This window comes from Gastrolobium bilobum, unplaced genomic scaffold, assembly GCF_033153095.1.
Source record: "Gastrolobium bilobum isolate Gb01-03AN ecotype WA unplaced genomic scaffold, APGP_CSIRO_Gbil_v1 utg6635, whole genome shotgun sequence".
Taxonomy (NCBI): Eukaryota; Viridiplantae; Streptophyta; class Magnoliopsida; order Fabales; family Fabaceae; genus Gastrolobium; species Gastrolobium bilobum.
The window spans coordinates 112,209-128,076 of NW_026895505.1; the positions used below are offsets into that span (position 1 = coordinate 112,209).

General features: G+C 34.9%; 1 protein-coding gene across 1 annotated transcript; it reads left to right on the forward strand.

Annotated features, from left to right (window-relative positions):
• The first annotated feature begins 6,391 nt into the window (after nucleotides 1-6,391).
• LOC133314333 (uncharacterized protein At4g04775-like) lies at nucleotides 6,392-8,477 on the forward strand. Its single transcript, XM_061515805.1, has 2 exons — nucleotides 6,392-6,556; nucleotides 8,124-8,477. Exons 1-2 carry the CDS (start codon nucleotides 6,392-6,394, stop codon nucleotides 8,475-8,477), a joined length of 519 nt encoding a protein of 172 aa, XP_061371789.1.
• The last annotated feature ends 7,391 nt before the right edge of the window (nucleotides 8,478-15,868 follow it).

The following is a 15,868-nucleotide window of genomic DNA, read 5'->3' on the forward strand; positions in this document are numbered from 1 at the left end:
ATTTTTCTAGAATTTATCATATTTTTATTTTATTTTTTGCAGCACTTTGCCGGTACGCGCTTTTATGTAGTCGGTATCAGTCCTGACATCTATTCTCATTATTTTGACTCCAAACTTGTTATACTAATCCCATATATTATTCTAGTGATATATACATACTTTTCACAATTTTTTGGGATACTTCATCGATACGCATTTATACTGTGAGGCAGAACCGGTATCTGCACTTTTCGTTCGAAAAGCAACTTTCAACATTATTAATCACTTATTATAATTATTCAAGCCTTCTCATAATTATCCAAGATTAATTATGAAATTTATCTCTTAAATCATAATTAAATTAATTAAATTCCTAATTTACAGTGAGGGTTCTTACACTTTGATCATCGAATCTGTGTTCAATTGAGCTTTAGACCAAGGGGTGTTATTAAGAAACCCCAAGTTCATTGGTTAATAGTTTTAAAATAATTTAAATTAATATAAACTAAATTCATTAACAGACATAAAGTAAATTAAATTTAGTAACACTCCTAAATTATATTAAATTATTTAACAGGTCAAATATAATTTAACTTAAGATAAACCAAATTATATGAAATTAATTAACAATCCTATAAATAATTAATTAACAGTTCTAAAATAATTTATATTAATTAATTTAAATTTAATTCATTAACACTCTTAAATTAAATTAAATTACTTAACAGTTCAAAAATAATTTAACTTAACATAAACTAAATTAAATTAATTAACACTCTAGATTAAATTAAATTAATTAACAAACAAAAATCACATTAAATTAACAGTCCTAAATAAAATTAATTTAACATAATTTAATTAAAACTAAAATATTCAAACCAATGTTAATTTTCCTTAAATTATTTCATTTCAAAATACAAATTCAATAATTAAAATTATCCTATAATTTATTTATACTAAGTCATTCAACAAACATATAAATCATATCATCTATCCTAGGGTTTAATTTCTACACTAGCAAATTAATTAATATCTAAATATATCATCTATCCTAGTATTTAATTCTTATACTAATAAAAAATATAATCTAATCTATCATATAAAATAACAACATTTAAATTTAAAACAATAAACTAAATTGTAGTGAGAAAAAAAATTACCCTTATCAGTGCAGGAGGGGAACCAGTTTATGTGAAAGGGGGATGGGGGACTAGTGAGAGAGAGTGGGAAAAAGTGGGAGGGGGTACCATTTTTATAGTGGTGAGGACCACTAAAAACGCTGAACAGCCCAACGATTTTGTTCCGGTTGTGACATGTTTGACACATACATTTGCGCGGTGCTGTAGTAGCCACGTAAGAGGCTATCCCGTCTAGCGACTTTGGCCACGTAACATGCCAAGATGCCCAGCATTTTAGGCCGCCTGGCAGACTGGTGCAGAATCTGTCTGCCACGTAATCTTGCTACATTGTGTAGCGGCTTACGTGGTCCTGAACTTGCTGCCACGTGTGCACACTTAACTCGCCAGGTGTTGTAGTGAGTTAGGTGATGTGATATTTTGGAAAGAAAAAAAAATCAATCTGTGGCATTCAGATATTTTTTCATGAATAATGTGGCATTTTGGTTGTTGTCCCTAATAACGACGATAATGCAATCCTAAAAAAAAAAAAAATCTAGAGAATCGAAGAATCAGAGGGAAAAGATATATAGACTTACCTTGATAACGATGTGAGATGCGAAAGAGAGAGATAAATGCATATTGAGTTGTGTTGTGTTCCTTGTGCATGAGATTTGTTCATTTCCGAGGAGGACGTGTGTGAATAGATGCTAGCATTTCCAAAACCATCTTTGCCCCTAATTTTATTTTTAACTGATTACAAATTAAATCATAATTAATTACAATCAAAAAAATAATAAATTATTGTATTTACAGGAAAATTTGAAGGCAAAAGCATGAACAAAAATAAATACCAACATATATGCTCTGTTATCCTCAACATTATGCAACAAAGCATTACGACTATACTCAAATTGTCATTAACAAATTAACATGAACACATTGTTTGGTAGAAAACTTTTAGCATTTACTTATGTTACCAAATTTGGAGATTTTTTTTAATAGAATTTGGAGATTTTACTACATGGTAGATGGGAACATTGACCAGTGTACCACATATTGGTCATTTTTTACCGACATGCCATGCAAACAGTAAAATTTGTCAAAATGTCACATATACAAGTTTGCTACATCAGGTAACGAACTACGTTTGCTGATGTGGCATCTTTCCGGTGGCCACTTGTTCGCTACTTTCAGTAACGAACTAGGAGGTAATTAATTGCACTCTGCTCTGACTATTTGTCACTACACGTGGCAAGCACAGAGAAGTTCGTTGCATGAGCCAGCGAACTAGATGCAACGATAAAAAAAAAATAGTCGTTGAGCCATGTGTCCAACATAGACAAATCCGCTATACAAAGTAGCGAACTTAGTCCAACAGCTATCACCCCAACCCTACCTATATAAACCAATACACTCCCCCCCCCCCCCCCCCCCCACTCTCTCTCAATACATAAGTCTCTTTTTTATAATTTCAAAGTTTTTCTCTCCAACATCAATATTATTATTTCATATTTTATGATTTATGCATTATTAAATATTAATTTTTTGATATTATTTATTTATATGGTAGAAACCTTAGGTTAGAAGACATGTTATTTTTTTCAAACAATAGGATAGAACCCATGTATATTAATGTTGTTATATTCCTTTGTATAGACATTAATATATATGATAGTTGATAAAATATTTTATATTTTTTAATTAAATTTATAAATGCCTTTTTAATATGTTTTATATAGTTTATTTTAACGCTACATCTTCATCCTCGACAATTTCCATAGCAACCCACTACATCGAGTTACCCGAGGCGTATCTAGCAATCAATCGAGAGAGGAATTGACCCCGTTGTAATCTCAACTTCTGGTATATTATTTTCTTCAGGTCATTATAATTACATCGGGCGCTCATGCTAAACATTTTCATATCTCCTTCAAAAACTTAATCGTTTGGTCCAAAATATCTCCTCCCATTATAATAGCGATTAAATCATTGCTACTCTCACTCGTTATGTTAAATTACAAATACAATAAATAGAAGAAAGAAGAAGATATCAGGGGTTCTTAAAAAAAATGATAAAGGTTTCCAAAAATGGAACGTAGAGAGAGATGCTGGGGTGGTTTGGTATTAATAACACTGAGTTCGCTATAACATATAGCGAACTTCACCAAGTGTCAGACACATAGTTCGGTGTTCCTCCTAGCAAATTTGTAGGGGGCTGCCATGTGTGTCCTTTGTCACCTAATTCGCTGGCCCATGTAATGAACTAGGTGAGATGTTGATAGATGGCATACTTTTGGCACCTAGTTCGTTGGCCCATGCAATGAACTTCTCTGTGCCTGCCACGTGTCTTGGCAAATGGTCAGAGCAGAATAGCATTAATTATCATCTAATTCACTATTGAAAATAGCAAATTAAGTGGCCACCAGAAAGACGCCACATTAGCAAAAGCGCCACATCAGCAAAAGCATAAAAGAATGACTTGGTCACCGTAAGAGGTGGGGGAATTCTATTCGAGCCGGGTTTTTAGAAAGATATTAAATCCTTGTTCTAATATTAAAAAAAAAAAAATTCCCTGTTCATTTATTAGAATTCCAAAAGTTGAGGTGGGGGAATTCTATTCGAACTTCGGAGTCAAAACTCTTCCTTACAAAAATACACATAAGGGGTGTGGCATTCAATTACAATTTACAAACTTATCATGATTGTGACATTTTATTAAAAGTCATATTCACTATATCATCACACCTTGACTTTATGTTCTAATACCCTTGCTTCTAGTAGTATAATATTATCACATGTGATTAAATAATTAACTCCTCCAATATTGTTAATCACTAGCCGGCAGATCTAATATCAAGCAACATCCCAAATTATGCACAAAAGATAGCACAGAGAAGAATGACTTGGTCACCGTAAGAGGTTTATGCGGTCAAGGCTAGCATGCACCAACAACTTGCATCCTTCATTTTTCCAAAGGTGTACGTGTATGTATTAACTACATCTATTGGATCTTTCAAAATTTTTACTTAGGACAAATCATGGGCACCTAACATTGCAATATAAAGCGGTACCCCACAAGAAAATCACAAAGATAACATTTATGGTATTATTTGAAAATATGTGAATAAAATAGTCAAAGTAATTAGACTTATCATATATATAATTACTGAAGAGGATTAGTTCAAGTAATATATACTTGATTCCGCTTATACAAATTCTAGGACACAAATTCTCGTGAATGGAAAAAAATTATCTTGGAAAGAGTTAGCCTTATCATGATGTGCATGTTCCAGGATCGTCCGGTGAAGAATAGTACTTGTGGTTTATCAAAAAAGAAAAAATCATATATATTATCATAGTCAATCTATTTTTATTAATATAATCATATTTATGACTAAATTATAGTAAAAGAATTTTAACATTTAATAACACTCCAAAATATTACCATTACAAAAAGAAATGAATTTTCTTTTTCAAGCTTTAGCAAAATTACTCAACCATGATTACGAAGAATATTTATCGAAACCGTATTAATTCATCAATCGTGAGTGTAAATTATTGAGAATAGACACAAGACAATACAAAACACAAAATTAATAAGAAAAACTCCATTCTCTTATGCTATATATATATATATATATATATATATATATATATATATATATATATATATATATATATATGGGGAGAGATCTGTTGACTATAGAGTAAGACTTACAACTCTTACTCCTCATCTCAACTGTTGATTTCCGTCCATCTAACGCCAATTAATTAATTATTAAATTCAAATAAATAATAACAGTTAGATGGACGGAAATTAACGGTTAGATGAAGAGTAAGAGTTGTAAGTCTTACTCTAGAGTCAAAAGATCCCTACCCTATATATATATATATATATATATATATATATATATATATATATATATAGGATCTTTTAACACTAGTGTCAAATTTTAAATTTGACACCTCATTTGAGAGTTATTAGATCAAAAAAGATCAATGGTATCAAATGCTTACAAATCAGGGTCGTTGATTTTTTTTTATCTAATGACTCTCAGATGAGGTGTCAAATTTGAAATTTGATACTAGTGTCAAAGAATCCTACATCATATATATATATATATATATATATATATATATATATATATATATATCATAAGAGAATGGAGTTTTTCTTATTAATTTTGTGTTTTGTATTGTCTTGTGTCTATTCTCAATAATTTACACTCACGATTGATGAATTAAGATAAATATTCTTCGTAATCATGGATCAGGTGTCAAAGGATCCTATATATATATATATATATATATATATATATATATATATATATATATGGGGTAAACATTTCTACGACCATTTTAGATAAGGTTATCTACAGCTACCCTAAAAATTACGTCGTTTTGATTAATGAAAGGTGTTTCTGTAATTTTAGGTGAATTAAAGAAGGGTGTTTCCATAATTTTAGGTGAATTAATGAAGGGTGTTTCCATTATTTTTTTTATCATATGCATTTTACTGAAACACCATTCATTAATTCACCTAAAATTACAGAAAAACCCTTCATTAGTCAAAACGACGTAATTTTGGGGTAGCTAAAGATAACCTTATCTAAAGTGACTGTAGAAATATTTTTTCATATATATATATATATATATATATATATATATATATATATATATATATATATATATAACATATTATATTACCTACCTATTTAATTTTCTTAATTTTGTTACACTTATATTATCGTTAAATTGGATTTAAATCAAGATCCCAACACTTTAAAATTAAACAAAAGTCAACAACTACATAGAGTGTCCCGCACCTCTATCCCTATATATACATATATATATATATATATATATATATATATATATATATATATGAGTAAATGCCCAAATTGGTCCCTGACAAAAAACTCGGTGCCTAAATTAGTCCCTCACAAAAATAAACTCGTTAGATAGTCCCCAACAAAGTGAAACAGGACCCACGTTAGTCCTTTTGTCAATCCAAAACTCACGGTGTCACTAACGGTGATGATGTGTCACGTTAAGTGACATGTTGAAGGCCACGTGGGTTTAGGAACGCCGTCGTTTGGAGAGACACATCCACGTTGGTCAGACCAGTTCTTTTTCATTCAAGGAACGTCGTCGTTTGTTTTTTAGGGTTGTTCTTAAACCAGAAAGCATGGCATTGAATCGAAGATTGAACGACTAAATTTGGGGAAAATTGATTGACGGTTTAGTGAAGGTGGGTTTATACTGTACGATTTAGGGTTGTTCTTAGTTATGCCATGAATATCTCTTCTGGAAGGGGGAGCTTAAGTAGTTCATTTGGGTCTAGAAGTGGAAGAAGGAGAGCTGCTCTATTGTGTAAATGTGGGAGGCACAGTGTTGTTTACACCTCCAAAACACTTAGAAACCCTAATAGATCATTTTTTGGGTGCCCCAACTTCAAGGTGAGTGTTGTCAGATTAGCAAGTGTACTAGTCAAACAAGTAATAAAATGATGAGTAAAGATTGTGTCAAGCACTGACTAACCAAATATTGTTAAGTTGAATCAACCAAAAGATTATGAATTGCATTTATTTCTTGTCACCAGAAATTAAATTTGAATAAAATTAAAGAATTGATAAACAAATAAAGTGTGAATATAATTTAAAACAAGTAGTCAGATGTCAATTTTCCTCAAGAATGAATTTATGGATGAACCAATTTCCATGATGAATATCTACTATGTAATGTTGATCAACCTTTTTCTTATCATCAAGATGTAATGTCTTACTACCTTGATAGACACATTAATTAGAAACCCCAATGTCTTGGTGATTCCTTTCTTAATACATGCATTAATTACTAAGGTCTTAAGATCACATCAGAAATCCTAGCATCGATGTCTTGACTACTAGAACACTGATGATGAAGTTGTCAAATATAGAAACAATGTAAACATGTCTGTTCTACACTACTCCTTAACATGAAGAATTAATCAAGACAACTTCATACAAATCACATAATAAATAAACAAGACATCTAATTAACCATTCATAAATTCAAACTTGAGTTCCATTGAATCAGACTACAAAGAACTCTACTCAAACATAATTGAAATATAAACAAAGGAAGAAGAAAGATCAAACTCCATTGTCATGATAGTAAGTCTTCAATCTTCAAGTGCAATTACATAGGAAACTAACTAATACAAGAACTAAGTCCTAAAGAATTTGAAAAGTAAGAGAGAGAATTCAGATCAGAGGATCTGATATGGGAGAGAGAGATAGAATCAGAGATATGACAAATGTGAAGGCCCTTACCTTTTATAGTGTTACAAATTATAACTGAAAACTAACATGGGCGCTAAAACGTTCATGAATGGGCGTTTTAGCGTCCATGTTTGACGGATGCCCAACTGCTTTTAACTAACTTGGGCGCTAAAACGTGAACTGTTGAACGTTTTAGCGTCCATGTCTGGTAAATGCTCAAATGCTTCCAACTGACTCCAACGCTAAAACACTTGGTTTGGACGTTTTAGCGTTCGAGACCAGAGTCTTTTTCCAACAGCAGGGCGCTAAAACGTTTGATCAGGAAGTTTTAGCGCCCAAGACCAGCAACTTTTGTCCTCAGATTGCAGCAGAGCGCTAAAACGTTTTGTGTCAACGTTTTAACGCTCAGCACCAGCAATTTTTGTCCTTCGTTTGCAGCAGCGCGCTAAAACGTTTTGTGTGGACATTTTAGCGCTCAACACTTAGGCATTCTCCCTTTCTCCAGAATCTTCTTCTTTCTTTCTGCTGCTCCTTAAGCTTCATTTCCCTACAAGACAGTGTAATTTTTCAACAAAGCTTTCAGAACTTGTACTTGAGGGAATTCCAGGACATTAACCTCTTTTTCATCCAATTAATCACACAAATTGGTATTAATTCATGCTGAAAAACCTGATGAACTAGGGGTTTATCAGTGAGGTTGATTTTTTCATGCATTATTTTTCTAATGTCAATGTTATTAACTGTATGGTTGAATTTGGTTTAGGAAAAGAAGCCACACTATACCTTTTCTACATGGGTGGATGATTCTACATCTGATACCATGGAGCTGGAAGATTGGACAATTAACAAGCTAGAGTTGAATGTAGCTGAAATGGAGTTCAAGTTGAACTTTTTGGACATGAAGCTCAATGATGAACTGCAACTGAAGATGAATGACCACAAAAAGAAGATTAATGAGCACTGTATAAATATTGAAGACATATCAATGAAGATGCAGACAGACTTTGAAAGGGTTAAGAAGGAAATGATGCATGTGTGTAGGTGTGCTAGGATGTTTGTTGGATCCATTATCATTGTCTTTGTAATATGTTTATATCTTTGTAGTAGGGTGGAGTGAAATGTTCATTTTTAATCTGTAATATGATTGCTTCTTTGTAATGGAAAGAGCAGTGTTGGGATGTAATGAGATGTTGTTCATGCAATGAATATAATTTGGTTAATGTCCTTGAACTTGATTGTTCTGAAAGCAGTAGTATTAAGTTATCTGGATATGCCAATTAAAAATGCAAAAGACTGTGATGAACACTAACAACAAGGATGGAGGGAATTATACAGAAGGGGGGAATGAGCAATGGGTTTGGTAACAACTTTTAGTGGCATTGGTGTCATTGTCATGTTCAACAGGGACTAAAAAGGACCCCGATGAATTTGTTAGGGACCAATGTGGCCAAGTGTGAAAAAAACAGGGACTAAACAGGTCCTCGATAAAAAATGCTGAGGACCTATAAGGTATATAACAGGGACTAATGGGCTAAGTTCAGGTATGTTTACATATGACCCCAAAATGACGCATCATACAAAATATAAGCACCAGTATTGACTGAAACAAAAAATTGTATCAGTATAAATTGTAATGGAGAGCGATGACAAATGACAGCAAAGAGATTGTAAGAAGACCAACACAATCTTCCATTCATTTGACAGCAATGAAAAATAGTAATGACAGCAGAGATATAGTATTTCACAGAACATACTCCATTCATATCATCATATTGTACTTCCAATTCCAACTGACATAATATACCATTAAGTAGGAACACTTTGTCTTCCCCAAAAAACAAAGTGTTCATACTTAATATGGCCATAACCAGAGGCATAAAAAAAAAAGCTATTGGTGAATCATTTAAACAGGGCCAAAACCAAACTAATTCAAAAAAACTGGCCTAATTACAATTCCATAGAACTGGCCTAATAACAAAAAAAATGCCAACTGTCACATTTGAACTGGCCTAATGTCAGTCATTACAGAGTTTTCCAAATCAGTTGTGTGGGGCTGGCCTAGGTGGCCTGAACCCTGGTGTAGACATGAAGCTCATGAATCTAGCCCTAGTGCCACTGCTAGCTGCAGCTGCTGTCTCACTGGTCACTGCCTCAGCAGGATTGCATGGAGGTGGGCTGCTGCCTCTTGATGCTCTTGAGCTTGGTTCAGCTGCACTTGTTGCATGTTGGCTGCTTGTCTCTGGTGTAGGGCAGCCTTGACTCATGATGATTTCTTCAACTGTCCTTGACTGAACTTCAACATTAACTGGTTTTGTCTTTGAATTTGACCCACCAGCAGGTCCCTTACATGTTTTTGGGTAATGACTAGTCTCACCACACTTGGAGCATTGAACTGTGTAAGTCTTTCTAAGCTTCTTGTTGGTCTTCATAAGCTCTTCAGTGAGATCCTTCTTGCGATGTTTTTTTGGACGTCCAATAGGCCTTTTCAAGCGTGGAGGAAGTGGTTTTGGGGCATCACAAGCTGGCCAATATTGTTGGGAATTGACTGGGTTGAGTGTGTGTTCATAAGTGGCATGCAAAGCATCCATTGTCAGCCATTGGTGAACATGATTTTCCACAGGTTCATTCTTGTGTGCAATGGCAACAATAGCATGTTCACATGGCAATCCAGTCAGCTACTAAACATTGCAACTACAAGATTGTTGAGTTAAATTCACCCCAACACGTTGCCCTTTTCCAGAGACTTCATACAGATCTTGGACCAAGTTTCCAGTCCATGTTGGTGTCCAAGAATTGCTTGCAACCTTTAATTGGTCCAGCATCTTCTGCTGTGCAGGTGAAATCTTACCCTTAGGTAGTGTTTGGTTGGGGAGAAGTTGAAATTTTGGTGGGTAAGTGCATGTGGGAATCTCACTCAACCACGTTTGGTTGAAGCTTTGAGGAAAATTTCCCCAGCAAAGCTGTTTCCCCTGCAAAGCAATCTCAAGTGCAAAAATCAGATATCGACACTGTTGGGGAAGCCATTTCAACAGGTGGTTTTAGTTGAGGGTATCGGATAAGTGAAAAAGGTTAAAAATGCATGACAAATATACCCCTCTTTTTTAAGGTGAGGAACTTGAGTTTGGTGAGCTTTGCGATGGTGGGCTGGATTGGGGCGGTGAGTTTGGGTAGCTCGTGGAATTCGAGAATCTCCAGGTAAGTGAGCTCACCCATATATAGGAGTATCAATTCTTGATGCACGACACAAGATTCGTGTTATATCATCCCGAATTGATATCTCCACACAGAGAGTAGTGGTATTTGACCTAGCAAATGTTGCTTGCACATAATGCGCAAACACAAATTACACAGGACCTATTACAATAGTTGAATGAAATGGAAAAGGAAAAACAAAAGTGCAGAACAACGACGTCATCTCTAACCTTGGGGTTTTCTCAATCTTGCCACCGATTGGAACCACAATCAGATGGTAGAGGTCAAATTGGAACCACACGCGGAGACAATGACAAAGTGGGAGAGAGACAGAGATGCCAAACATAAACAGGGAAAGACGATGTGGAATAAGCTTGTTGAATAAAGGGTTGTTTCAAATAAGGGTTATTTGGTAATTTAACTAAATTTACCCATCAATATTTTAATTTCAACCAAACACACATTCAAAAAATTTACTCAACTTTCCCGGTAAAATTATATCCAACCAAACAACTTTTTTTTAACTTTCCTACCAAACTCACTTTCCAACCATTTCCCAGTAATTACATTTCTCTAGTATTCAAAAAATTTCTCCCCAACCAAACACTACCTTACAGGTTTGTAGAATCCTCTTGTGTGCTGCCATCCTTCGCATTATGTAACACCTCAATTCCTCACATAATGTCATTATAGGTTTGGACCTGTAATTCACAATCTTTGCATTCCACACCTCAGCCATATTATTTGTAATATTGTCACATTTAAGCCAGTGACTGTAGTATGCCTTAACCCAACATGAAGGATGTATATTGTCAAGATACTTCCAAGCTGGTTCGTTTAGAGTCTTCAGCCTTTGCATGACCTTCTCAAATTGGGGAATAGTGGTGCATCTAGCACATTCCCACACAATTCCTCTGGTCTCTTTATCCTTCCATTGTTTTATGAAGTTCTTCCATACATGTTGTACATAGAACCTGTGGTGTGAACCTGGCATAATTTCCTTCAAGGTTGGGACAAGTCCCTGTTTGTGAAAAAAAACTGATTGGAATAAATAATTGGAAGCATAATGTGAAATAAATAATTGGAAGCATAATGTGAAAAATGTTACCTTTTGTTGATCTGATATGAAGTTCCAACCATATACTCCATGATCCCCTAAGTCTTCCTGTAAAAGGGTCAAAAACCACTTCCAATTCTCCTTTGTCTCACTGTCAACAACGGCATAGGCAATCACATAAAATTGCTTGTTTGCATCTTCACCCACAGCACTCAATAATTGACCTCCATAATAGCCCTTCAAAAAGCAACCATCCAACCCAATTAAGGGCCTGCAACCAGCTTTGAAGCCCTTCTTACAAGCATCAAGGCAGATGTACATTCGGTCAAATATTGGCAATGCTTGTGGAATAGGTTGGGGGGTGATTTGCGATTTGCAAGTGGAGCCAGGATTGCTCCTCAACAGCTCAGCTTGATATTCTCTTAGTCTTCCATATTGTTCCTTCTCACAACCTTCAATGGTTCCCTTTGCTTTTTTCAAAGCCTTGCTTACTTTCTTCATATCTAAATGAACATTGTATTCCTCCTTCATGTGCTTAAATGCCTCTGACCTGGTCATCTTGGGCTGTGTTAGTAATCTCTTCTCCAATTTCTTGGCCACCCAATCTCGACTAGCCCTTTTATTCTTAAAGACTCTGAAGCATGTATGAGTCTCGTTAAAAGTCTTTATTTGGAATGTGCTTAGCTTGGTGTTCCAGGCACAATACACCATCCATTCACAGTCTTCTACATTGCATTTTGCCCTTACTCTGACCTTGTCATTCTTAACCCAGATGAAGTTCCTTCCAAGACTGATATTATAGTCTTTTACTGCACACTTAAATTGGTCCAAATTCATAAACTCCATACCAAGTTCTAAATAGACATGCCCAAAAGAAGCTTGTTCATTAAACTTTGGCAAGACAGGTCTAACATTCTCATCATCATCACTTGAAGGAGGAGTCCTCAACTCCTCAGACAGATAGGTATATCCTTCTTCCTCAAATGACATTATGTCTTCCTCTTCCTCAACTTCTTCATATTCAGAGTCTTGAATTGGGGCATCCTTCTTGACTTCCTTCTTTCTTGGGGTCTGTTTTGCAGGCCTTTTTTTCTCTACCAATGGCACATTGTGTTCATCATCATCTTCTGAATGATCCTCAACACCAGGTGGGGGAGGCTTGTATACCTCATCCTCTGCACTCTCATATGAATCTGAGTGTGAGGAAGCATGGTCATCATCTGCATTATCATCTTCAGACCCATTACCAACATCCTCTGCACTTTCTTCATCATGGTCCGAATTGATCCCATCATCATGTAAGTTCAAGCCATCAACAGCCTTTGCATGGTCTTCATTTTCTTTGACCCCATCATCACCGTGTGCATTGTCTTCATGGGAATTGACCACATCATCAACCTCTTCATGGTCCTCATTATATGCCGAATTAATGACATTATCCTCTTCACTGTCATGTTGAGGTGAAGCAAACTCGGGAATTGAGATGCAGTCCTCAAAGTAGACATGTATCTCATTGCCATTCCCTAAAGCAGCCTCACACATGGCACACACATCCGGATCTGTAGTAAGTGGTCTTAGCCCTTGTTCCAAATCGGGTACCCCAGGCTGTAGCCACATCATCTTCTTGCATTTTTCATACCCATATTGCTTATACATGGTGTCAAGGTCACGGAGATTGCAGTAGTCAATGTCCATCTTTGGCAATGAGTCCACCCTTCCATTTATATAGGTCATCACTCCATCTTCATCTTTGACGAAAATACCACCATAATGATAAACAATCACTATGTATTCGGACATATGTCAAAACCAAAAAACCAAACCTATCATTAATCCAACAACCACACACGTTAGACCACTTAAACAATACAAAGCAATAAACAAACAAACATTTTTTATGGATGCTGACTTTTTGAACAACGATTTCCATGGGGTTTTTAATTGTTACTGGGTCAACCATGGACCACTTTCTAAAACAGGGACCACACCACCCGGTAGTTACATTCTTTAACCTAAACCCTAAATGGAAACATGGACCACAATGTCCACTTCGCATGCAGACAAAAACACGCAATAAACAAAGGGGAACAACATGGGGACCACAAACAAAGGAGGACAAAGAACAATAAAAAAATGTTTCAAGATTTAAATACTCTCTTACCTTTTTGTACAAAAGGTTCAGCCTCACACAAAGGGAGAGAGTTATTTTACTTCCACCAGTTCCCTCCGATTGTTGAAGAAGTTAGTATTCCAAACACAGGCGAGTTTTTCCTCCACGGTCCTTTTCCTTATCAACAATGGAGCGTCCAAATTTGAAGAGAGGGAAATGGTAAAGTGACCAACGGTTAGGTGAGGGGCAATTTTGGGTTTTATGAAAAATGGTTTGACCAACGTGGATGAGTCTCTACAAACGACGTCGTTCCTTAAACCAACGTGGCCTTCAGCATGTCACTTAACGTGACACATCATCACCGTCAGTGACACCATGAGTTTTGGATTAACAGAAAGACTAACGCGGGTCCTGTTTCACTTTGTTGGGGACTATCTAACGAGTTTATTTTTGTAAGGGACTAATTTGGGCACCGAGTTTTTTGTTAGGGACCAATTTGGGCATTTACTCTATATATATCAAAGATCTTTTGTCTTCGGTATAAGACTTAAAAGTCTTACCCTCATTCTAACCGTTGATTTTCATCTATATAACGATTATAGTTTATTGAGATATATTAATTAATTAATTATTAATTTTAAATAAATGATAACCGTTAAATGGACGAAAATCAACCGTTAAGATTAAGAGAAAGATCTTTTGACTTCGGTGTAAGACTTAGAAGTCTTATTCCTCATCTCAGTCATTGATTTTCATATATCTAACGGTTATCATTTATTTAAAATTAATAATTAATTAATTAATATAACTCAATAAACTATAATCGTTAGTTGATGGAATCAATGGTTAAAATTGGAATAAGACTTCTAAATCTTAAATCAGAGTATAAAAAATCCGGCATTTTGACCTTTTTGTCCTTTATTAATTAAAAAATACTTATTTTGCCTTCATTTCAAAATTATACACCAATCTATCTATATTTAGTTGATTAAGTATTGAAATATTAACGTAATCGATTTCATAATCGATTACACCAGTGAAACTTGCAGTAATCGATTAGCCCAATTATATAACACACGCTTCTAATTTTCCTCTACCCGTAAGGATGCAACCTTGGATAGCCCATTAGATTAGCTAGGGCAAGAAAGATAGAGGGCGAGGAAGGTGTTCAAACTAAACGATAACAGAGCGCTGAAAACAGTGAGGTGGAATGGCTTTGTTGACCTGGCTGAGACTGAACGTAGGTTTTGCAAACGACACCCGCTTCATAGTGTCAGCCTCTGACTTCCTGTCGGGAGGAGGAGAGGTTCGGCCACCAGCCCCCATCTTCACGCAACCTGCACGTAACATAACAGGACACTTTGTTAAACATTCATCTATGCAGCAAGCATAAGTCTACCATATGCAACGGTACAATTTGCAGGAATAAGAATAAATCTTATAATATTGCGTAATAGTTTCTCAACACAAAAAGAAATAGAATGAACAATGCACGTACTCTTCAAAGCAAGAGCTTCATTAATTAAATGAAAAATTCTCAAGTGCCTGGAGCAAACACTTCAACAACAAATTATATGTATGAGATAGGATAAATTTAGACCGGTGTAAGAATAATAAGTGTTACACCAAATCTTAATAGTTGATTTTCGGGTATCTAACTGTTTAATTTATTGGGTCATATTTGTTAATTAATTATTAATTTCAATAAATTATAATCATTAGATGCATGAGAATCAACGGTTAAAATTTGGTCTAAGTGTTATTATTCTTACATCAGGGGTAGTATATATATATATATATATATATATATATATATATATATATATATATATATATATATATGAGCTTATCGTTTCTCAAGTTGCTTGAGATAATCTTATCTCCGACTACTAAATCATAACTGTACAAAAATGGATCAATGGTGTTAAAGGAAGAGAGAGAAAAAGGGAATCATAATCATTCAAAGGTGAATCAATTGATATAAGAAAATAAATAAATAAAAGACGTAGTTTTGGGGTAGCCGAAGATAAACTTATCTCAAGCTGCATGAGAAATGTTTTTCCCTATATATATATGGTAAAATCATTTTTGCAGCCGCTTTATATACAGCAACGACATGTGTATTGTAAGAACCTGCACCGTTAAATTA